Source organism: Salmo salar, chromosome ssa01, assembly GCF_905237065.1.
Source record: "Salmo salar chromosome ssa01, Ssal_v3.1, whole genome shotgun sequence".
Lineage (NCBI taxonomy): Eukaryota > Metazoa > Chordata > Actinopteri > Salmoniformes > Salmonidae > Salmo > Salmo salar.
The window spans coordinates 37,808,928-37,834,414 of NC_059442.1; the positions used below are offsets into that span (position 1 = coordinate 37,808,928).

General features: G+C 40.9%; 1 protein-coding gene across 2 annotated transcripts in view; it reads left to right on the top strand.

The window, feature by feature from the left end:
* The window catches only part of LOC106601921 (A-kinase anchor protein 6), a 191,310-nt gene that overhangs the window by 86,563 nt on the left and 79,260 nt on the right, over positions 1–25,487 (top strand). For both annotated transcript variants that reach the window (XM_014194357.2, XM_014194363.2), the window contains exons 9-10: positions 10,058–10,197; positions 15,623–15,743. In XM_014194357.2, coding sequence (XP_014049832.2) covers positions 10,058–10,197; positions 15,623–15,743 — 261 coding nt within the window. The remainder of the gene's footprint in view (positions 1–10,057; positions 10,198–15,622; positions 15,744–25,487) is intronic.

The window sequence follows — 25,487 nt, forward strand, 5'->3', positions numbered from 1 at the left end:
ATGGATCTGTGAGGGGATTCAATTGGTTGGTTAATTACATTTTTCTATTGTCAGTGCTTATTCAGTGATCTACTTCGACCACCTTTAAAGATGATTACCCCACATCACATTAAATAACAAATACTTCCAACCAAACTTCATGTCTATTTCTAAACCACCCACCGACTACTCCCTGCACGGATACACACACACACACACACACACACACACACACACACTCTCTTTCTATTATTTTCAGCCATTCTTATCCACATCCCCACTCCTGACCAGAGCAGAGCCTGCTGAGAGGGCCCATGTGGACTATCTATCTGGGTTTCTCATATGAATTCACTTCTAAATCATATTTGATTTCATGCATAATTAGTTTGTCCATCAGCAGGCCTGCGTCTGGCCCCACGCTGCTACGGTATCTGCAGCATCACACAGGTCTGATGACACTGTGCTTTGTCACAACAGACAATATGCATTAGAAGAATAGCACGGTTCCGAGCCACTGCCCAACATCAGCTGCATGGAAGTCATTCCATTTCCCCCATCCTGACTATGGTAAATGTACCTTTAGAACAACATAAAGATAGCAGCAACGCTGAACGTTCAACCATTGCGTTGGCAGTTTTCAGTTTTGATAGAACTCCGCTACTTTCCTGCCCCACGGATTAAACCGGCCGACTTAATTATGTTTTAAAATTATATTTTAATTAAATATCAAGGTAAGCAGAAATGGATCACAAAATAATTAATCAAACATCCCAAAAATTAAACAGGTTTTTTTTTTCTGCATGGGGCAGCAGAAAAGTAAGAAGCCTTATTTAGAGTCTGTTAGAGATTCAATCTAATTTAATTCTCTACCCCCTCTCTAAATAAACAGCTCTAAAACCTTTTTTTCATCTGGGGAGAGTAGAGATGATAGAGGTAATCAATATTTCTAGCATTTTAATTAAAACCGTTAGTGGAATAAATCCATTTAATTATCAGTTAATGAAATACAAGGTCATTTACCTGACAGCAACTTTGAAGGTGGCTTACTGGTTGGAATGAGCACAGCAGCCTGGTGTCAGTGCCGTTTAGCTGCTGTCAATTGGCAGGTTGAGATTCTCCTGGCAGGTTAACCCCTGAACGTCCTGTTGGCTCTGGCTTGGCTGGCCTGGTGCTCTGCTGAGGAGGAGGATTTAACAAGGATCTAGCTATAGCTCTTCTCCCCCCTCAGAGTTCAGATACAGGCAGGCAGACGCACACAAGTATGCAGGAACTCATTCATGCACACAGTACACACACACACACACACACACACACACACCCATACGCTGTTGATAAGGCGTCTTATGAAAATCAAGGTTATCAGATCCAATGGTTTAAACTCTGTTATTATGAGATTACACTCTGGGAATACCAGGGGCGGTACAGTAAATATGAGTTTCTAGGCTGTTCTATTTTACCTTTCACTTCTTAAAATGAAGAGAGAGATTGTTGAACTTGATTATCCTTATAGTGAAGAGCTTTCAACATGGTTAGACGTGCGATATTTAGCCAAAGCTAACCTACAAGCTGAATAAGACATCCAACATAAATAAATATACCATTCATTCTAGAGCCGTTTCTGATGGGGGGGGGGGTTAGCCTATGGTGAATACAGATCCCTGGTAGAGATTTTTATGAATCATCATAGGTTTAGACTGTGTGTAATATTGCACATCGATGGGAATCTAGTCGACATTTCGTATAAGGAAACAAGGATGTCCAGAGCTAAAGGAATGAACAATACTACCTCACCACAACCACTACTATAGCACCGCAGCTTCAACCCAGCACCACCGTCCCCCATCTGGAACAAATACAACAAATAAGGAATAGAGATACAATGAAGCAGAGAAATCGAATCTAACTTGGCCCCAAGCACTTACCTGGAATGTGCATATAATGGTCCTGGGCATTTGTCATTGTGAATCGTTCTGGAGTTTTGTCCTACTGTTAACGAAATAGTAAACTTGGCCTTGTGCGTTATGTTCCAGCTTTATGTATCAATCTTTACAATTGCTTTCTTTGTCTTATTGCTGAAATCAATTTCTTTCCTGTGATTGCCAAGAAGAGCATTTAAAAGCGGTTGCTCCACCGATTTGTTTCTGCCGCTCTCTTTTCTCCCCTTTGTCGTCAATGGCTAAGAGGTGTGCTGTTTGTGGAAGGAGCCACGAAATATTAGCCTTGTTTCATCAAATAACTAGTGAAGAAGGATCATCTTCTGATTTATCGGATATATTTGATGTGTAGCTCTTGATTGGAATCTAGTCAAGTGCTATGAAATGTAGGTGTTTACTAGACGTCGCTGTAGTATGACGGCACATTGTAATGACTGACTTGCTGCAACAATATGAGTCAGAGACAGGCAGACAAGCAGGCAGGCCAGCAGACAGAACGTCAGGCAGACAGACAGCGTGTGATTCAGGTAGGGTTTTGTTACAGAACCTGCCCAGGCTCCTACCATGCTTGTTCTATCTCTCTCCATGCGTTGGCAATGATGTTATACTGCAATCTACCCACCACTGGGTCTCAGGGAGAGGCAAACGTGAACATTAGGCCAACTCTGATATCAAGGCTTGATCCTGTGCCTGTTGACTTATTTATTTTCCTCTACAATTCACTTTGAAAACCTTCACTCCTTTCATCCAACAACACCCCAAAATCATTCGTTTTAGCTCCCCGAACTCAAAGGAAGGCATGTTGTCGAGCAGCTAGCTCTGATACCAGCTTTTCTCCGATTTAGAATTAAGATCAGATTTTTTTATGTTACTTAATTATTTCCTAATTAGTTTGCATGTTAATTAAAATGGTGGCTAATGTTAATTACCTATATTAATGCATTCTCAGTGTAACACCTGCCTGAAGCGCTTGGCTCTGTTTTAGAAACATCTTCATCTGAGCTGTTTGCCGGATGCCGCTGTGCCGGCTCTCCTCTCCATGTTGAAAAGCGGCGTAGAATTGATCTCAGATGGGCTGCTACTGAGCCTGTGAAGGATTTCTGATATCTGTTGTTTTGAAAGATAGGGAAAAAAAGATTCATGTGTATGAGCGCTAGGGACAAACACATATTTGAGTGCTGTCTAATACACTATATGGGCGTGTTGTTACTGGTTATCATTCAATCATTAATGGTGTTTCTCACAGACATACGCTGTTTTCATTGTCTCATATTATTACGGTTGAGATGGGCCTAAAATAAACCAACTTTTCTTGACTGTGTGATGACTTCCGTATATGCATCTCGATGTATTCGCTCGCATGCTTGTTCAGATACTACATAGTCTTGTAGTGCAAACCAGAACCATATTAGATAGACGGTCAGTAGTCTGACTGTGTATTAGATAGAAAATGATGATCACCCAATCAATAGTAGCCCTACCTCCCTAATCTATAGTGGGGGACAGTGTGTGTGTGAGTTCTGCTGGTGTTCTCCTCTTCACACTGATGTGTCTGTCTGTCTCTCTCTGTTGCTGTTTAGACTTCTTGGAAGCCAGGGATCAGCGATTAAATGTCACCTTTCAGCAACAACATTAAATAAGAAGCAGCAATTTAGCTCCTAGCAATTGCTAATTTCACGCCCTGATAAATGTTGCAGGAGCTAAACCTTTCAAACTCCCCTAAGATATTTCTTAAAGGTGCAGGAGCATATGTACGTAGTAGTGTAACCCATGGATGTTTATCACTGGGACTTTACCGTCAAGGTCAAAGTCATTTTGGTGGAGATGCTGAGTAAGTCAGCCAGCCCGACTCTGTGCCATTGCTTTATTTATGCAGACGTTTCGTCCCTCTCATTGTTGTCCAGTATGCTCATTGTGATGATATAATGACACTAGTCAATGCAAAGTCTTTCTGTTAAATCATTGTATTAGACGAGAAGAGGGAAATAACTGTGACCATCATCCCAAAGAAACATGGGGAATCAATCATAGCAATCATAGTACAGTATACTGCTATTTATAGCCGTGAGAATCCCGTATACTGTACGTAAGAAAGAATGAATGAATGAAAGGTGCACATGTCAGACCACACTTTTATAATAATAGTTATTTTTGGCAGTCTCATGATTCATGCCAGGAGACCATACTACATATTAAATCCAGACTTTATGGCTAGTGATTTGAAAGTAATAGTTTTCAAATGAGTTTCATGTTTTCCAATGGCTCCTCAGAGAGCCACACTCTTGAAAATGATCCTCTACAGCATGTTTCAAATGGAAACAAATGGGAACGTTAAAGAAAATATTTTTTCCTGTAATTTTTTGGTTGCAGAAAACAAGGTGGATACAGTGCATGGAATTCCACATCACTCCTCTATTGATGATCAGGCTTTCAAAATGGTGGCCTATTCCCATAAGGGTTGTTGGATTGTTTTGAAGGTGAAGCTTCACCGTTGTATGTGTAAATTTATGAGCTACTTTAATGGAATCCTCAGCCGTTTACAACTCCTGAGTTCCAACCCCACAGCTCCCATCTGAATTTATTTTCTGAGCATGCTTCTTCCATCCTATCCGTCCGCTCCTTTCTGATACACCCTCAGCATAGCACAACACATCAGGATGGCCCTGATGGGAGACATTTCAAACAAGCCAATGTATGTTGTGGGTGTTTGAACACAAGTCGCGGGAGGCGGGGTGGTTGGAGGTGACTTCCCACAGTTTTCAATCTCGCCGCGATGCCTCTTGCATTCAGAGAGGACGATAAAGAAATAAACCAACCCAGCTTTATGTCACATTGCCTAAATATACAGTTTAAAAGGCGTCCTCAGACCCTGGCTCTACCGTTCCCATACCGAGTAGTGTTCACCAGAGGCACATACTGTATCTCTCCTCGTTAATTTTGTATTGTTCCCCAGCTGGTTCAAATGAGACCAGTATCCTGTTTGCATTGCAGCCACAAAATTCCTTTTTTCTTTCTATCTCTTGTAGTTTTTTTGGGGGTCTCAGAAGAAAGACAAAGGGAAAAGCCGTTGTTGCACGATTCTGTTTTGATTATTTTGATTCAAATGAATTTGCTGGTGTGTTTTTATCCGAAACATCTGGTCCCCCAAACAGCCCATGGACATTATTGTAAGTCTGTGATTCTTCCCTCAAGTTTATCTCTGCCTTCAGTATCACAGAACTTTTAACTCCTAGCTCCTTGTATTTTGCAGATGGCATTTCTATTTGTTTTATTGGTCTTTGAGGGATATCTCATTTTTACTCAATTTTACTTTTCTTTCTTTTTTTGCAGGTATTAGTGTGAATGAATGAGAACTTTCATAATTTATTCATCCTGTATGTATCCACTCAGGATATCTTTTCCATAAGGAGTACATTAAGTGTATGAATTTTGCACACATGGTTCAATGTCTTCTATCTCAAAATATAATATATGCTATTTAGCAGATGCTTTCATCCAAAGCAACTTAGTCACGCGCGCATACATTTTACATAGGAATGGAACCCACTTCCTGGTGTTGCAAGCTCCATGCTCTACCAACTGAGCTACAGAGGACCACAATAAAAATCAAACGAGCAAAGTCGTTGTTACTGTGACTGTCACGCCTGGTCTTGGACTTTAAATCTTCAATGGACTAAATGTTGAATCAATCAGCCGTTCTGTTGTTGCATCTTTCTTTGTTCGTTTTATTCATGCCAATTGTATGGGAAGGTTAACTCGATTCGATATTAAAGTTCAGGAACATTTTCAGAACCACCAGCCAGGATGTATCTATCTATCCATCTTTGAGCTATAAGCTATGTGAAAATATACGTATTGTAGACAATATGCATCACTGTTTCACCCTAACCATACTGCATTACAGCCATATTGATATTTTCAAAGGGAGTATGTGAGTGCTGGGAGCTACGGTTGTATACATCACCACATATCCATTATTGATGACATCATCATTATCCTCTCCTACCTGGTCTGATCAATGAGAGCCTATAGCAGAACCAATAATTGAAACAGTATGTGAAGGTAACAGTATTTGAAAGCAGAGGAAACAGGTGATGATGATGATAGAACTCTGACTGCCTGGATGGATGGATGGATGGATGGTTGATTGACAGTCGAAGCAGCAGGGGTTGCCCCTGGAGATATCTGGCTCTAGAAAGTAGTTCTGAGGCCCAGTATAGTAAATTGGCCGTGGCGTGTAAACAAAAAACACCTAAAATGACTTGATTCAGCAGATCCTCATATCTGAGTCTGCCCTCTGTCTCCCGAGACAGACGTAAGTATTCATCAAATGATCAAAATTTATATTGATTCCTTTGCACATTAGCAGTTTAAAGGCAGGAGAGGAGTGTTTTGACAGAGTGAGCGAGTGTGCGAGCAGCGCAGGTTTGAATGATTCTGTTTGAAATAAGAATACAGGATGCAGCACTCCGAATCCCCATGTCTGCATATCTGAATAAGCAGAAGTTTAAACAGGCTGAAAGGGATTGCAAGAAAATCAAAACCAACCATGCCGTCCGCAGTTCACAGGGTTATTCTCTATAGAGATTTTTCCTGGCAAATCACTACTCAGAGATGTTATTTTCCAAAAAAGAAGTCATATAAGGAGGTTGATGGAAATCACTGTTGATGTGCGGTGTTGATGTTTGCTTTCTCTATCTAAATGGTGAATTGTCTTTTTTTTTAGCATAACTGTTGGAAATATCAACACAAAGCATCCCTCTCCATTTTAAGACTGGAAGGAATTGTTGCTCACACTATCAATGTGATCGGTGTTTTGTGGAGCATTGGTTCCTAGGTTACTAAGGAAATAATGTTCAGGCAGATCTGGTAGAGTTAGTCATTATGGCATACTGTCAGGTACAAAATTATTGGCACCCTTGATAATGAGCAAAAAAGACTATGAAATAAATAATACAACTACTGAGCTAAATTGTATGCAAAAAATATTATATCATTTTATACTAATAAAATTGCTCAGAGAAAGCGATTTTGTTCAACAAGTAATAAAACAAATTCTCAAAACGATAGGGGTAAAAAATTATTGGCACCCCTGTTTTCAAGACCTTTCAATGTCTCACCTTGTGAGGATAACGGCATTGAGCCTTTTTCCAAAACGTCTTTTGAGATTGGAGAACACATTGGGAGGAATCTTAGACCATTCCTCCATATAGAATCTTCCCAGATCCTTCATATCTTTCGTCTGCGCTTATGGACTGCCCTCTGCAATTCAAACCACAGGTTTTCAATGGGGTTCAAGTCCTTTCGAGGATAAAGACTCCGTACCATTATCCTCGCAAGGTAAGGTTTTCAAAGGTATTGATAACAAGGGTTCCAATAATTGTGACCCTTATCTTTTTGAGAAAAAAAGTATTACTTGTTAAGCTAAATCTCTTTCTCTGAGCAATTCTATTAGTATAAAATAAAATAATTTTCCAATTTGTTTGAGTGAACTCCAAAAGTATTGGGACAGTGACACATTTGGTTTTGTTTTGGCTCTGTACTCCAGCACTTTGGATTTGAAATGATACAGTGCAGACTGTCAGCTTTAATTTAACATCGGTTGGACCGTTTAGAAATCACAGCACTTTTTTTTACATAGTCCCTCCATTTTAGGGGACCAAAAGTATTGGGAAAAATTGCCTTATACACTGAGTATACCAAACATTAAGAACACCTGCTCTTTCCATGACATAGACTGCCCAGGTGAATCCAGGTAAAAGCTATGATCCCTTATTGATGTCACTAGTTAAATCTACTTCAATCAGTGTAGATGAAGGGGAGGAGACAGATTAAAGAAGGAATTCTAAGCCTTGAGATACTTGAGATATGGATTGTGTATGTGTGCCATTCAGAGGGTGAATGGGCAAGACAAAAGATTTAAGAGCCTTTGAACGGGGTATGGTAGTAGGTTCCAGGCTGCTGGATTTTTCATGCTCAACAGTTTCCTGTGTGTATCAAGAATGGTCCACCACCCAAAGAACATCCAGCCAACTTGACACAACTGTGGGAAGCATTGGAGTCAACATGGGCCAGCATCCCTGTGGAACGCTTGACACCTTGTAGAGTCCATGCTGACAGTCTGCCCTTTAACCTCATAGTCATTGTATCATTTCAAATCCTAAAACAACAAAACATGGCTCACTGTCCAAAGTCTTTTGGAGCTCACTGTAGCTCAGTATTTGGTATATTATTTGGTCCCACTTTATGTGGATAGTCCCATATAGATGATCTACAGATGGTTATACTATTAGTCCTCTCTTGATACTACTCAGATAAAGTGATAACAATTCTGTTTATTTTATACAATCTTATTGGCTCACCTTTATTAAGGGTGGCAATATTTATATTATAGGTATATGGTATAGTTATACAATTATGATATAGATGATCATTATGGCATTGCCTTACTAACTAGCACTTCCCTACTACTGTAGCCTTATCCTGTTTTCATCAATTCTAAATATAGCCTGCATAAATTCATAGACATCAGTATTGAAATAGAGTTGAACTATATACTGAGATGTCGTTTGGGTGGTGGACCGTTCTTGACACACACGGGAAACTGTTGAGCGTGAAAAACCCAGCAGCGTCGCAGTTTTTGACACAAACCGGTGCTCCTGGAACCTACTACCATACCGCTTTCAAAGGCACTTAAATCTTTTCTCTTGCCCATTCACCCTCTGATTGGCACACGTACACAATCCATGTCTCAATGGTCTCAAGGCTTAGAAATCCTTCTTTAACCTGTCTCCTCCCCTTCATCTACACTGATTGAAGTGGATTTAACTAGTGACATCAATAAGGGATCATGGTTTTCACCTGGATTCACCTGGTCAGTCTGTCATGGAACGAGCTTGTTCTTAATGTTTTGTATACTCACGGTAGTTCTGGCTAGTTTGAGAAGGACAAAACAAAACTTCTTCAAGATCCTTCAAACTGGGAAGCCTACCAAATCATGGAGAGTCCTCATACATTCCACGGATGATACTCTCTTCTGGGCCCCGGCCGCATGCACTATCTGTCCTGTCCTCCAATTCAAGGTGGCTGGTGCTAAATTGCTTTTGTCTGTAGTCTGCATTAGTCATTATTGTGTGTGTAAGCAGCTCCAATGGGATTGGGTAATTAGGATCCTGACACGGTGTCCGTGAGCGGGCTGAGTGAATCCGAAATGAAGGCAAATGAAAGCAAATTCCTTCGAGGGGGACGGAGAAGGAGATCTTGCCGCCACAGTTGCGCCCGCTAATTTTCTTGGAGCTCCTAGTTAGGTTCATTTCATTCTTCCCAAATGAACAGAGCGGGTTTCATAACACACACACACACACAAATAAATGAGAACGAGAAACCAAATGCATCTATCTGTTGATTTACTTGTTTATTATCGAGTGTGCTTTTGATAGAGAAGCAGTTTGCATTCATGGAATTGTTTGACCTTTGTAGAGGCATCTGCAAAATAGACAAAATGGTTTTGACAGCACACAAACAAAGACAGTTTATACAGTGTTAAGGAGGAATGAGGAAAAACCAAGCAGGGTGGGGCCGGGGATTCGTTCATTGGCAGAGCATTGGCTTCATCTCCATATATTTTGTATGCAATTACAGATCCACGGCAAGGCCTGCACAGCTTTCTGATTGTCTGATGCTCAGAATCACTGATCTTAACAGAAGCACTTTGGTAATGTTGCCGTATGGTGGGATTTGATATTCCTACAGTACAACAGGGCGTTTGTCTAGTGGCCAATCTGTTGGGCTCTTGAGTATGTCCATCATCTTTAATGCATAGGACATCTTATTCAAGTAACCATCAATCACAATGGCTATATCAGTAACAGGTGTTTGTTTAAAGCTAATAACTCATGTTGTGTTGAGAATTATACACACATATCAACATAATATCTGACAATATACAGAATGTCCTTAGTTTCCCAGTGGTGGGTCTTATTGACTAAGTCACACTGTAGCAAAATGTTTCCAAACATTCTGAAACAGAAAACAAAAATGAGCATTTCTTATTGGCATAGTCACGGTGGTCCATCCCTATTTTCCTCTGTTTATTGCCAAATGAACATGACCCTAATGTGTCCTTTGATGTGTTGTGTTATCAGGTGGAGTTGATGCAGAGCCACCATGAGGCCCAGAGGGATGCCCTGGACCAGCTGAGCCTGAAGCTGAAGATCCAGCAGTACTGCACTGGCACAAACAGGAGGACTGGGAGGGAGTACACACAGATGTCCAAGAACAACAGGTAGAACGCCACCATTGACCCTTAGGGCCACCATACTTATGGGGACCCACTTGGTTATGTTATACAGACCCACAATCAGACCTCTTCAATTTAGGTAGCCCACTGTATGAGCCAGCCCAATCTGGTATTTTATCTTGAAAATGTGTCTTTTGTCTTGAAACGGGGTCTTTTATTTTGAAATGAGGTCTTTTATTTTGACATCAAACGATTTACTGAGCTGAGAAAAATATACAGAAAATGGAAGCAACTCAATGATAACTGTTAGTCACTGAGGGTTTGTTTTAGCTACCACTATAACTACTAAAGCTTGGAGACAATGTGGTCTCTTGCAAACAAGAAGAAGAAGGCTTTCTCTTTCTACAAGAGAAGTTGCTCTGTCAATTTAAGCATTCTGTTTATTCACAGTGGAATGAGATGTCACACACACTTTTATAATTTGGGGGTCACGCTCTTAACATTGTAATCTGGCGTGTACAGCACCACTCTTTGTCACGGCGCTTTTTGACTGTTTCACGCCTTACTTTGATGGTCTCTCTCCCCCAGTGGTTATCACCAACAGACAGGAGCTAGCTACTGTTTACAAGCTTCTGCTCCACTCACTGGGAAAGACGCACTTAAAAGACTAGGAACTGGAGAGTCATGTTCGTTGTGCTAATGATAAGCAGTGGAAGAGTGAGTGGGCTCCCAAGCACAGTCCTATTGTTGTTTGGTAACTGTACAGTACAACATTTTAGAACAAGGATTCTATATACAGTTGTGGTCAAATATATTGGCACCCTTTGCATGATTCACTATTTCCTATCAAATAAGTGGGGAAAAAAATACAATGTGTATTTGTTTGATTTACAACGTCACAGGACCAAAAAATTATAATGTAAACTGAAATTGAGATTTGTTTTTACTTCAAAGTCCAAAAATGGGCTGGACTAAATAATTCCACATTCAAATTACGTTGGTTGGAGGCACAGGATTCTCGTTTAGTGTGTTATTTATCTCACCTGTGGTAAATTGTATGTGTCTACAGAGTAAAAATAGCTTTTCAACCACTTTTGAAAAGAGAAAACAACATTCTGCTCCATTGCACTCCATTGTAAACTGCAAGGGTGTCAATATATTTGACTGCAACTGTGTCATTGGAAAAAGTCCATGTTCGTAAGTGAATGTTAAATGGATTATTCGACCACAGATTATTCAACACAGTACCCTCAATGGTGGGTAGCAGAGGAGGCTGGTGGACAGAAATATAGGATCAAACACATAGTATCTGTAAAAGGTACCATTCTATTTATTCCACTCCAGCCATTACAATAAGCCTGTCCTCCGATATTTCAACCCACCAACCACAACTCTTAGGTAGGTTACATTTCAGTGTCTCCTCCCCAGTCATGCAGCAGACAGAGAGTGAGTCAGTCTCTGTAACTCAGGAGTCCAGACCTAGCTGACTCCCCTCCCTTGGCTTTGAATCAAGCCTCCTTTTAATCCTTTTAAGCCTCTCATTCTAATGATTTATTTGGTAGAAAACCATAATGATCCTTTGAATTTTAATGACGGCTGCCTGCTCAAGGATTCATTGTTTTGACTCTTTGGCCCTTACCTTTAAATGGAAACGTCTTCGGGAAGGAGCTGTCGAAATCTATAGCCGTGGCTGCCTCTCCTCTCTTCTTGCTTGCTAGCTCGCCACCACCGCTGCGTTTTCAGGCCTGTCGGCTCACTAGCACACCTCTCAACCTTGATAATTACAGAATGCCTGCCAGTCACTGAGACCGAAGCTATTCCCTGTATGGTGTACTGCTTTAGGCCAAAGCCCCATCCTATTCCCTATAAAGTGTACTACTCCCTATATAATACACTACTTTTGGCCAGAGCGCTATATACAGTTGAAGTAAGAAGTTTACATACACCTAGGTTGGTGTCATTAAAACTCCTTTTTAAACCACTCCACACATTTCTTGTTAATTAACAAACTATAGTTTTGGCAAGTCGGTTAGGACATCTACTTTGTGCATGACACAAGTAATTTTTCCAACAATTGCTAACAGACAGATTATTTCACTTATAATTCACTGTATCACAATTCCAGTGAGTCAGAAGTTTACATTCACTAAGTTGACTGTGCCTTTAAACAGCTTGGAAAATTCCAGAAAATAATGTCATGGCTTTAGAAGCTTCTGATAGGCGAATTAACATAATTTGAGTCAATTGGAGGTGTACCTGTGGATGTATTTCAAGGCTTCAAACTCACTGCCTCTTTGCATGACATCATGGAAAATCAAAAGAAATCAGCCAAGACCTCAGAAAAGAATTGTTGACCTCCACAAGTCTGGTTCATCCTTGGGAGCAATTTCCAAACACCTGAAGGTACCACGTTCATCTGTACAAACAATAGTACGCAGGTATAAACACCATGGAACCACTCAGCCGTCATACTGCTCAGGATGGAGACGCATTCTGTCCCCTAGAGATGAACGTACTTTGGTGCGAAAAGTGTAAATCAATCCCAGAACAACAGCAAAGGACCTTGTGAAGATGCTGGAGGAAACAGGTACAAAAGTATCTATATCCACAGTAAAACGAGTCCTATATCGACATACCCTGAAAGGCCGCTCAGAAAGGAAGAAGCCACTGCTCCAAAACTGCCATAAAAAAGCCAGACTACGGTTTGCAACTGCACATGGGGACAAAGATCGTACTTTTTGGAGAAATGTCCTCTGGTCTGATGAAACAAAAATAGAACTGTTTGGCCATAATGACCATCGTTATGTTTGGATGAAAAAGGGGGAGGCTTGCAAGCCGAACAACACCATCCCAACCGTGAAGCACCGGGGTGGCAGCATCATGTTGTGGGGCTGCTTTGCTGCAGGAGGGACTGGTGCACTTCACAAAATAGATGGCATCATGAGGAAAGGAAATGATGTGTATATATTGAAGCAACATCTCAAGACATCAGTCAGGAAGTTAAAGCTTGGTCGCAAATGGGTCTTCCAAATGGACAATGACCCCAAGCACACTTCCAAAGTTGTGGCAAAATGGCTTAAGGACAACAAAGTCAAGGTATTGGAGTGGCCATCACAAAGCCCTGACCTCAATCCTATAGAAAATTTGTGGGCAGAACTGAAAAAGAATGTGTGAGCAAGGAGGCCGACAAACCTGACTCTTTTACACCAGCTCTGCCAGGAGGAATGGGCCAAAATTCACCCAACTTATTGTGGAAAGCTTGTGGAAGGCAACGTTTGACCCAAGTTAAACAATTTAAAGGCAACGCTAGCAAATACTAATTAAGTGTATGTAAACTTCTGACCCACTGGGAATGTGATGAAAGAAATAAATGCTGAAATAAATCATTCTCTCTACTATTATTCTGACATTTCACCTTCTTAAAATAAAGTGGTGATCCTAACTGACCTAAAACAGGGAATTTTTACTAGGATAAAATGTCAGGAATTGTGAAAAACTGAGTTGAAATGTATTTGGCTAAAGTGTATGTAGACCTCCGACTTCAACTGTATATAGGAAATAGGGTGCCGTTTCAGGTTTAAAGATATCATACAGGCAGGGATTTTAGATGTTCATTTCCCTCGTTAGTAGCAGTCGGGATTAACACCATCAATTAAAGGGGCCTTTCTATAAAGGTGTCACTTTAAATGAGATGTGAGGAGTGTCAATAAGGCGTCCAACCTTTCCTTCCTATTGCTCAGAGTGACATGGCGGCTCCAATGATGGGCGGTGGTGATGAATTAGGTACAGTAGCGCTGCTCTCATATCAGCCAGCCAGCACTCCTCTGAGTGGGGGAGATTGATGTTAAATGGATTTGAAAAGAATAGAGGACGGAAATGCATCCATTTCAGACGCTAGCGTGTCTGTCAGCTAGGCTGGGGCTGTAGTGTGCGGCACCCACCCATCCATCCGCAGAGCACAGACCTAGCATCCCTACGGTTAACAGGGTAACATTTAACGCATGTCTACTTTCATCGGAGGGAGGGAGGGAATGATCTGGGAAGAGTAATGCCAAAAGGGAGGGTTTTGAAGGTTTAGTTTAGTTGAGGAGACATACAGACAGTACAGTATGCTTTGTACACAACCAAGGCAACTGATAGAGAAAGATTGTGACAGTTCAAAAGGCTATAATGTAGCTCTGCTAAATGGATCCTGCTGTGAGGCTTGATTTTATTCCCTTATTTGTTTGTTTGGTTAGATGCCCGCAGAGATCTTGTTCTACAAGCATTTAGTTTTGTATTAGTGAGGAAAAAACAATATCGCGGAAGGAATATTGTAACGTATTTATCAGTTTAGCTTACAAAAGGCCTACAGCAGCCGCCGTATAATGAGTTGCGGAGTTTAATGCCTTAGGGTGACTTCCTCGAGCTTTACTTGTCACACGGTTTCTCATTTTCTGTCTCCCCTGTTTTGTTATGATCAGTGACTTCTGTATAACAAGGACTAAAATATTCATATTTTCCCTAACGTCATTTTGTTTCATCAATGTCTGCTTGAAAATGCTAATACATACAGCTCTGCCATGCTTGTTGAAATTACATATGTAGTACTAAGCCCAAACTCAATCCCGCTCCTGTGTTAACTTTGTTGCTGCTATAAATTAAAATAAAGAGGGTGTTGATATTTCCCTCCAGTTTGATGGTTATTTATGTAATCTCATTCATAGTCGTTTCTTTCTTCAGGGACAACTCAGTTGATTGCTTTGTGAATGGAAGTCGAGAGAAGGGACGAGAACGCCGTCGCCAGCCTGACACAACTGTCAAAGTGTCCAGAGCAGCCCAGGCGAATTCCCAAACAATTTGAACCACTAATGTTTATAAACATGTAGCCACCCGCCGAGTCTAAAATACCAAACCAAACCCCTGACAGTAATGTGTATGTTTGAGCAATTGCCCTTGTTCCTTTCATAAATATTTGATGTTATTTCGTGTCAGGGGAAGGGGAAGGAGGGGCTGGGGTGTGACGGAGGTAGGGAGGAAGGTGAGTTGAGTTGAAGTCATGTTTAATTAAGCTGTTTCTGTGCTATAGAGATAGGTGTCACTCACCAGCTGGGTCAGAGATTCAGTATGCGTCTAACCCTGTTCACACCTTCTGCACCCTCCTGAACCCAGCATTCCACTGACGGGCCATGGTAATTACCACCGCTTGTCAAATATTCCCTCTGTAATGTCCGGCTGCCGTTCCCTCTTTTCAACCTAATGGTTAAGCTGAAGAAGCGGTGGCCATTGGGGGGGTGGGCGTTTAGCAGGGGTTTAGTGGGATATTTCGCAGGGGCGTCGTCTCTAACCCCAGCTCTTCCTCCTTGTCTTCTTCTCCCTCCTCCCTTCCACTCTCCCCTCTACTCTACTCCCCTCCCTCTATCCTCCCTCTTCCCATCTCCTCTTCTCCCTCCTTCCCTTCTCCCTCTCCTCCCTCCTTCCTGTCCTCCAGTCTGCAGGAGTTTGAGTCCGACTTCCAGGAGCTCTGGGATTGGCTTATGGACATGGACTCGGTGGTGATGGACAGCTACAAGCTGATGATGTCAGAGGAGCAACAGCAGCATCTCTACAAGGTGAATGGCTATTACTGGATGCCTGTTACTGTATGGATGTTACTAGCTGGCTGTAAATGGATGTTACTGAATGGCTGTATCCTGTTAATGTATGGATATTACTGGATGACTGTTACTGGGTGCCTGTTACTGTATGGGTATTACTAGCTGGCTGTTACTGGATGGATGCTATTGGATGGATGTTACTGGATGCCTGTTACTTGCTGGATGTTACTAGCTGGCTGTAACAGGATGTTACTGGATGGATGTATCCTGTTACTGGATGTTACTGTATGGATGTATCCTGTTACTGTCTCGATGTATCCTGTTACTGTCTGGATGTATCCTGTTACTGTATGGATGTTACTGTATGGATGTTACTGTATGGATGTTACTGTCTGGATGTTACTGTATGGATGTATCCTGTTACTGTCTGGATGTTACTGTATGGATGTTACTGTATGGATGTTACTGGATGGATGTATCCTGTTACTGTATGGATGTTACTGGATGGATGTATCCTGTTACTGTCTGGATGTTACTGGATGGATGTTACTGGATGGATGTTACTGTATGGATGTATCCTGTTACTGTATGGATGTTACTGTATGGATGTATCCTGTTACTGTCTGGATGTTACTGTCTGGATGTTACTGTCTGGATGTTACTGCCTGGATGTTACTGTATGGATGTTACTGTATGGATGTATCCTGTTACTGTCTGGATGTTACTGTATGGATGTATCCTGTTACTGTCTGGATGTATCCTGTTACTGTCTGGATGTATCCTGTTACTGTCTGGATGTTACTGTCTGGATGTTACTGTCTGGATGTTACTGTATGGATGTATCCTGTTACTGTATGGATGTTACTGTATGGATGTTACTGTCTGGATGTTACTGTATGGATGTATCCTGTTACTGTATGGATGTTACTGTATGGATGTTACTGTATGGATGTATCCTGTTACTGTATGGATGTATCCTGTTACTGTATGGATGTTACTGTATGGATGTATCCTGTTACTGTATGGATGTTACTGTATGGATGTATCCTGTTACTGTATGGATGTTACTGTATGGATGTATCCTGTTACTGTCTGGATGTTACTGTCTGGATGTTACTGTCTGGATGTTACTGTATGGATGTTACTGTATGGATGTTACTGTATGGATGTATCCTGTTACTGTCTGGATGTTACTGTCTGGATGTTACTGTATGGATGTTACTGTATGGATGTATCCTGTTACTGTATGGATGTTACTGTCTGGATGTTACTGTATGGATGTTACTGTCTGGATGTTACTGTATGGATGTATCCTGTTACTGTATGGATGTTACTGTATGGATGTTACTGTCTGGATGTTACTGTATGGATGTTACTGTATGGATGTATCCTGTTACTGTATGGATGTTACTGTATGGATGTATCCTGTTACTCTATGGATGTTACTGCATGGATGTATCCTGTTACTGTATGGATGTTACTGTATGGATGTTACTGTATGGATGTTACTGTATGAATGTATCCTGTTACTGTATGGATGTTACTGTATGGATGTATCCTGTTACTGTATGGATGTTACTGTATGGATGTATCCTGTTACTGTCTGTATGTTACTGTCTGGATGTTACTGTCTGGATGTTACTGCCTGGATGTTACTGTATGGATGTTACTGTATGGATGTATCCTGTTACTGTCTGGATGTTACTGTATGGATGTATCCTGTTACTGTCTGGATGTATCCTGTTACTGTCTGGATGTATCCTGTTACTGTCTGGATGTTACTGTCTGGATGTTACTGTCTGGATGTTACTGTATGGATGTATCCTGTTACTGTATGGATGTTACTGTATGGATGTTACTGTCTGGATGTTACTGTATGGATGTATCCTGTTACTGGATGGATGTTACTGTATGGATGTATTGTTACTGTATGGATGTTACTGTATGGATGTTACTGGATGGATGTATCCTGTTACTGTATGGATGTTACTGTATGGATGTATCCTGTTACTGTATGGATGTTACTGTATGGATGTATCCTGTTACTGTATGGATGTTACTGTATGGATGTATCCTGTTACTGTCTGGATGTTACTGTCTGGATGTTACTGTATGGATGTTACTGTATGGATGTTACTGTATGGATGTATCCTGTTACTGTCTGGATGTTACTGTCTGGATGTTACTGTCTGGATGTTACTGTATGGATGTATCCTGTTACTGTATGGATGTTACTGTCTGGATGTTACTGTATGGATGTTACTGTCTGGATGTTACTGTATGGATGTATCCTGTTACTGTATGGATGTTACTGTATGGATGTTACTGTCTGGATGTTACTGTATGGATGTTACTGTATGGATGTATCCTGTTACTGTATGGATGTTACTGTATGGATGTATCCTGTTACTGTATGGATGTTACTGTATGGATGTACTGTTACTGTATGGATGTTACTGTATGGATGTTACTGTATGGATGTATCCTGTTACTGTATGGATGTTACTGTATGGATGTATCCTGTTACTGTATGGATGTTACTGTATGGATGTTACTGTATGGATGTATCCTGTTACTGTCTGGATGTTACTGTCTGGATGTTACTGTATGGATGTATCCTGTTACTGTATGGATGTTACTGTCTGGATGTAACTGTATGGATGTATCCTGTTACTGGATGGATGTTACTGTATGGATGTATCCTGTTACTGTATGGATGTTACTGTCTGGATGTTACTGTATGGATGTTACTGTCTGGATGTTACTGTATGGATGTATCCTGTTACTGTATGGATGTTACTGTATGGATGTATCCTGTTACTGTATGGATGTTACTGTATGGATGTATCCTGTTACTGTATGGATGTTACTGTATGGATGTTACTGTCTGGATGTTACTGTCTGGATGTTACTGTATGGATGTTACTGTATGGATGTATCCTGTTACTGTCTGGATGTTACTGTATGGATGTTACTGTATGGATGTATCCTGTTACTGTATGGATGTTACTGTCTGGATGTTACTGTATGGATGTTACTGTCTGGATGTTACTGTCTGGATGTATCCTGTTACTGTATGGATGTTACTGTATGGATGTATCCTGTTACTGTATGGATGTTACTGTATGGATGTTACTGTATGGATGTCTATCCTGTTACTGTATGGATGTTACTGTATGGATGTATCCTGTTACTGTATGGATGTTACTGTATGGATGTTACTGTATGGATGTATCCTGTTACTGTATGGATGTTACTGTATGGATGTTACTGTTGTACTGTCCGAATGTTACTGTATGGATGTTACTGTATGGATGTATCCTGTTACTGTATGGATGTTACTGTATGGATGTTACTGTATGGATGTATCCTGTTACTGTCTGGATGTTACTGTATGGATGTTACTGTATGGATGTATCCTGTTACTGTATGGATGTTACTGTCTGGATGTTACTGTATGGATGTATCCTGTTACTGTATGGATGTTACTGTATGGATGTTACTGTATGGATGTATCCTGTTACTGTATGGATGTTACTGTATGGATGTTACTGTCTGGATGTTACTGTATGGATGTTACTGTCTGGATGTTACTGTATGGATGTATCCTGTTACTGTATGGATGTTACTGTATGGATGTATCCTGTTACTGTATGGATGTTACTGGATGGATGTATCCTGTTACTGTATGGATGTTACTGTATGGATGTATCCTGTTACTGTATGGATGTTACTGGATGGATGTATCGTTACTGGATGGATGTTACTGGATGGATGTTACTGGATGGATGTTACTGTCTGTATGGTGGTGCTCTACAATAATGGATGGATGGTGATGCTCTATGCCCCATGGATGCTCTATGGATGTTACTGTATGGATGTATCCTGTTACTGTATGGATGTTACTGTATGGATGTATCCTGTTACTGTATGGATGTTACTGTATGGATGTATCCTGTTACTGTATGGATGTTACTGTATGGATGTATCCTGTTACTGTCTGGATGTTACTGTCTGGATGTTACTGTATGGATGTTACTGTCTGGATGTTACTGTCTGGATGTTACTGTATGGATGTTACTGTCTGGATGTTACTGTCTGGATGTTACTGTATGGATGTTACTGTATGGATGTATCCTGTTACTGTCTGGATGTTACTGTATGGATGTTACTGTATGGATGTATCCTGTTACTGTATGGATGTTACTGTCTGGATGTTACTGTATGGATGTTACTGTCTGGATGTTACTGTCTGGATGTATCCTGTTACTGTATGGATGTTACTGTATGGATGTATCCTGTTACTGTCTGGATGTTACTGTATGGATGTTACTGTATGGATGTATCCTGTTACTGTATGGATGTTACTGTATGGATGTATCCTGTTACTGTATGGATGTTACTGTATGGATGTTACTGTATGGATGTATCCTGTTACTGTATGGATGTTACTGTATGGATGTTACTGTATGGATGTATCCTGTTACTGTATGGATGTTACTGTATGGATGTTACTGTATGGATGTATCCTGTTACTGTATGGATGTTACTGTATGGATGTTACTGTATGGATGTTACTGTCTGAATGTTACTGTATGGATGTTACTGTATGGATGTATCCTGTTACTGTATGGATGTTACTGTATGGATGTTACTGTATGGATGTATCCTGTTACTGTATGGATGTTACTGTATGGATGTTACTGTATGGATGTTACTGTATGGATGTATCCTGTTACTGTATGGATGTTACTGTCTGGATGTTACTGTATGGATGTATCCTGTTACTGTATGGATGTTACTGTATGGATGTTACTGTATGGATGTATCCTGTTACTGTATGGATGTTACTGTATGGATGTTACTGTCTGGATGTTACTGTATGGATGTTACTGTCTGGATGTTACTGTATGGATGTATCCTGTTACTGTATGGATGTTACTGTCTGGATGTTACTGTATGGATGTATCCTGTTACTGTATCGATGTTACTGGATGGATGTATCCTGTTACTGTATGGATGTTACTGTATGGATGTATCCTGTTACTGTATGGATGTTACTGGATGGATGTTTACTGGATGGATGTTACTGGATGGATGTTACTGTCTGTATGGTGGTGCTCTACAATAATGGATGGATGGTGATGCTCTATGCCCCAGAGGAGGGCCTGGCCTACTAGCTTGTAATCATATTCTCCTTAGCTGGGCCCTGGGAGAGGGGGTGTGTGTGTGAGGGGGGTCTTTAGTAATCCTTTTCATGCACCTCCCTACCTCTGACCACCCACACCATAGCTAACATCCTGATTGCCAGAAAGCTCCCATTATCACATTCCATTAGGTGTAATTTCATAAAAGTCGAAAGAGAGGGAGGCATTAACGTTTTACTGCAGTGGGCTAAATCAGGGTCACACAGAGTGTTTCTTGGTAGTCTTAAACAAATCTACTCTGAAACCCAAGTATGCACCTCACACACATGGTTATGGGCTTCAAAAGAGAAGACACCTGTACCATGTCAGATATAGAGATGAAATGTATTACATTTTGAGTTTGCATCCCAATATTATACTTTATATACATCACAGAAGACTGAAATATAACAAAACCATTTGACATAGAAACACCAGATTTTCAGTAGGTTTTTTAATGTTATGCAATTCTGAAAAATATGAATAACATTCCGCCAATGAGACCACTAGGTCATTTGACTGCAGGAAAGGGCTACTGACCAGACTGCAGCCAAATGAATGTATGGGAACGCACAGGGCACCATGTGTTCTGATATGAGGTCTCAGGCACACTAGTCTTCTGTCCTTCAGATGCTCCTTCCCTCAGAGGCATGGAAAGAAGGACACAGAGGGAGAGAGGAAGCGAGAGAGGGCGAAAGAGAGAGGGAGACAGAGATGGAGAGAGAGAGCGAGGGAGTCAGAGCGATAGGAGAGAGCAATAGAACATAGCAAGATGTAGATAGAGGTTCCTATTTTGTCACAGCCTTTATAGGCGCCTTGTCTCAATGAGTTTTTATTAGTGATAGATAAAACTGCCCATATTGTGTTAAGTCAATATGTTTGTTCCTGATTAAAACAACCTGATTTGGGCCCTGATATTGATTTAATTTCCTCCAATGCTAATAAATATGTACTACACTGCCCATTTGTTATACATTTCTCCCTACACCTGCACTCTGTTTTTTTATCTGGCTAACACTGGATTGATTGAAAAAGGTAAGTGTGTGTGTTGGTCCTGTGTTGCTGGCTGGCTGGCTGGCAGGCAGGCAAGCAGGCTGTTGTTTGCCAAGGCTAGGGGATTTTATCATAGGTGAGGGAGAGAGGCCTGACTGCTGGGAGGCACAGGCTGTAAATCAAGCTCATTTAGGCTATTTTTATTACAGTACTGATTCTGACACTCGTCATCCTTGAATTGCTTTGAGCATATGGCATATTTCGAAAGAGCAGATTGTGAATCATAAAGAAATAAAATTAATAACCACCTTCAGAACTGGAAACAACATAATGACAAGAAAGGGCTCCCCAACAGCCTTCTCCTCCTCCCTCTGCACACATTTTCATTTCCAAACTGCAGAAGGTCACAGTCAAGGTCAAAACTAATCTTCTCTCATCTTGCATATTGACCTCACCATTAGTCATATCTTAAGTGATGAAGTAGGAAATATCACACAATTTCCTTTTCTTTTATACTGTCATTATATGAAAGAGCCTTTATACTTTCTGAAAATGGTGCCAAGCCCAAATTATATCTATTATACTCTCCTGTATGAAATGTAACAGTGACAGTTCCTCCCACTACATTTCCTACCCATCATTGTCTTTTTTCTTTTTCAATTTAGAGAATTTGAGCTGTGTGATTTTTCCCACGCAAAACATATTTTTTTTTTTTTTAAGTATTATCTTTTACGTCACTTTGCACATCAAAATCTACATGAAATGGATAACTGACCACAAAATCTCAATTTTCCAATGGCCATCTCAGTCCTCCGGACTGGAAACCCATTGAAAACCTGTGGTTTGAATTGAAGAGGGCAGTCCACAAGTGAAAACGAAGGATATCAAGGATCTGGGAGGATTCTGTATGGAGGAATGGTCTAAGATCCCTCCCAATGTGTTCTCCAATCTTAAATAAAAACATTGAGGAAAAAGTCTCAGTGTTGCTATCCTCACAAGGGGAGGGTGCTAGAGAATTGACCCCCAATCCTTTTGAGGTTTTTTAATTACTTGTTTAACAAAATGTATTTCTCTGAGCAGTTGTATTAGTATAAAATTATAAACATAAAAAAAAAAATGTGGAGCATACAATATGCAGTAGCTCAGTATTTGTATTATTTATTTTAAACAGTCTTTTTAGCTCATTTTATCAAGAGATCCAATCATGTTGGACCCCACTGTAAATATCCCGTAGTGGCAGACTAGACATCAAGTGCTGAGCTGGTGTTGGCTTGGTGTCTGTGTTGCCTTCTTTATGGTTTAACCATCCACATCAACACTACAGCGGTGGCGATGATGGTGATGCCCTCTCAGTTGACTTCTGACAGTCAGAATACATTTCACTTAATCTGCGCTGATCAGAGAGCCACTTCTTTAGAATGAGCCACTGCTGAATATTAGACAGGAGTCTAACCCCGGCCTCATGGCATCCTATTTTCAAACATTTGATCTCTATTTTTGTGGCTAGATCCATCAGAAAAATGTTGTTCACAGGGGCATTGATTGCTGCCATGTACTCTGCAGACCGAGTGATGATCTTCACTGATGATCAAGCTACAGTTGTGGAGTGTAACTTTATTTTCTGGCCCTTTCGTCTGGACGTTGTTGACGTTATCCGTCAATGACAATCACCTCCAAGTTATTGATTAGTTGAAAGAGCAGCCTAATTCGCCCATTGGAGATTAACTAAAATATTCATCTGATCATGAATATTCATGAAGGTGATGCATTCATTAATATTAAATAACTTAGAGGTTTTTTTATGGGCCAAGTTCTTTGTAAAATATTGATACATTCTCAACGATGTATCTCCTCTCTCTCATAGTATTTGTGCCCTGTTGGTAGAACTCAGAAAATGTGTAGATTAATGCTACATTGGTTAGGTAGATCGAAACATGATCTGTATTGACCTTCAAATATTGTTATTAAAATCTTCCCCTATTTGACTTCTTAGTTGCATACGGGGAGGCAGGTAGCCTAGTGGTTAGAGCGTTGGACTAGTAACCGAAAGGTTGCAAGATCGAATCCCCGAGCTGATAAGTTAAAAATCTGTTGTTCTGCCCCTGAACAAGGCAGTTAATAGGCTGTCATTGAAAATAAGAATTTGTTCTTAACTGACTTGCCTGATGAAAAATATGTGTTAGTTCTATAAAATCTTCTTTTATATTTATTCTATGTGACTTCTCATTCGAACTTCCGGGGAGACAATATGGCAGCATGCGGTAGTGAGATTATCCATTGTAGCCTGTCTGTGTGTGTTTACAGTTCAGGTCTCCTCTCCACTCCCTCATTAGACTTTTCATCTCTCTTTACCTCACGTGACAGTTGACGGCTCTGCTCAGTATGAATATTACAGCCGTTATCTCTAATCCTCCATATAGAACACAGAACAAATGGAAAACATAGCTAGAACACAGTATTTATCTGAGGGAGAATGACAATCAGAATGTTGATATCTAGACTACTGTTTATTAGAGGACTGCTCAGATCAGTGAGTGCTGAGGAAGTGGAGCGTGTGTGTTGGTGTTAATCTGCATTATGCCTGGCTACATGCGTGTGGGTGGTTAGGCATGGTGGAGCTACAAAGGCGAGGTGTGTGTGTGTGTGTGTGTGTGTGTGTGTGTGTGTGTGTGTGTGTGTGTGTGTGTGTGTGTGTGTGTGTGTGTGTGTGTGTGTGTGTGTGTGTGTGTGTGACACAGTGCTGTGTTTTATGTATCTGGAAGGAGCAGGTGGTGTTTAATGTGGAGATTCAGCTCCATGGGGCTCTCTCTCTCCAGTCACTCACTGTCAGACACAAACACTACACACACACACACAGACACACACACACTGTGGAGGTGATACTGCTGGAACCATCCACACATTCATTGTTGAACACACATGTACACACACACATGCCTGGCTGCATTAGTCATTTTCAATAATTCATAGTGAAGGCATAATGAGAGTGGAGAGTTAATTTGTTGACACTGTGTTCCATGAGAAGTAATGCAGTAGCTGTCTGTAGTTTAATTCAAGTAATGTTTGACTCTCCTCCCGTGTCATTTTAGACGGTCGCCGTGAGTCACTTCACCATGGGAGAGCAGGCAGCAGAACAGTTTCCCTCAAAGCTGCCGCTTGAATTGACCAGAAATAATAACAAGCCCTTCTTATCTTCGCTTGCTTACATTCTCGCCTCTTTGATAACAATTTTATTTTCACTGACAGTGTCTCTTGTTAAAATGTGGCCTGAATCAAAACCCTGCTGACGGAGTACCATGCCTGGCTGTCTGTATCTTCTAATGAAGTTGTGAAGTGTCCTCGTCCTTGCCACCTCTCTCAGTATGAATAGATTGACCGCAATTAAAAGCCACAGTGTGTTTCTAGAACACTGTGATTCAGCCCATCTCCAGGGCAACCAGAGTGTCACTTCCAAAAGTAAACAAAATATTTTTTGGAGGCGGAGACTCTACAATTAATGAAACACTTCCGGGAGGGACAGTTTGCTAGCGAAGAAGTGACTGTTCATTGAAATCACATGTGGACAGGGAGGCGTTTGGGG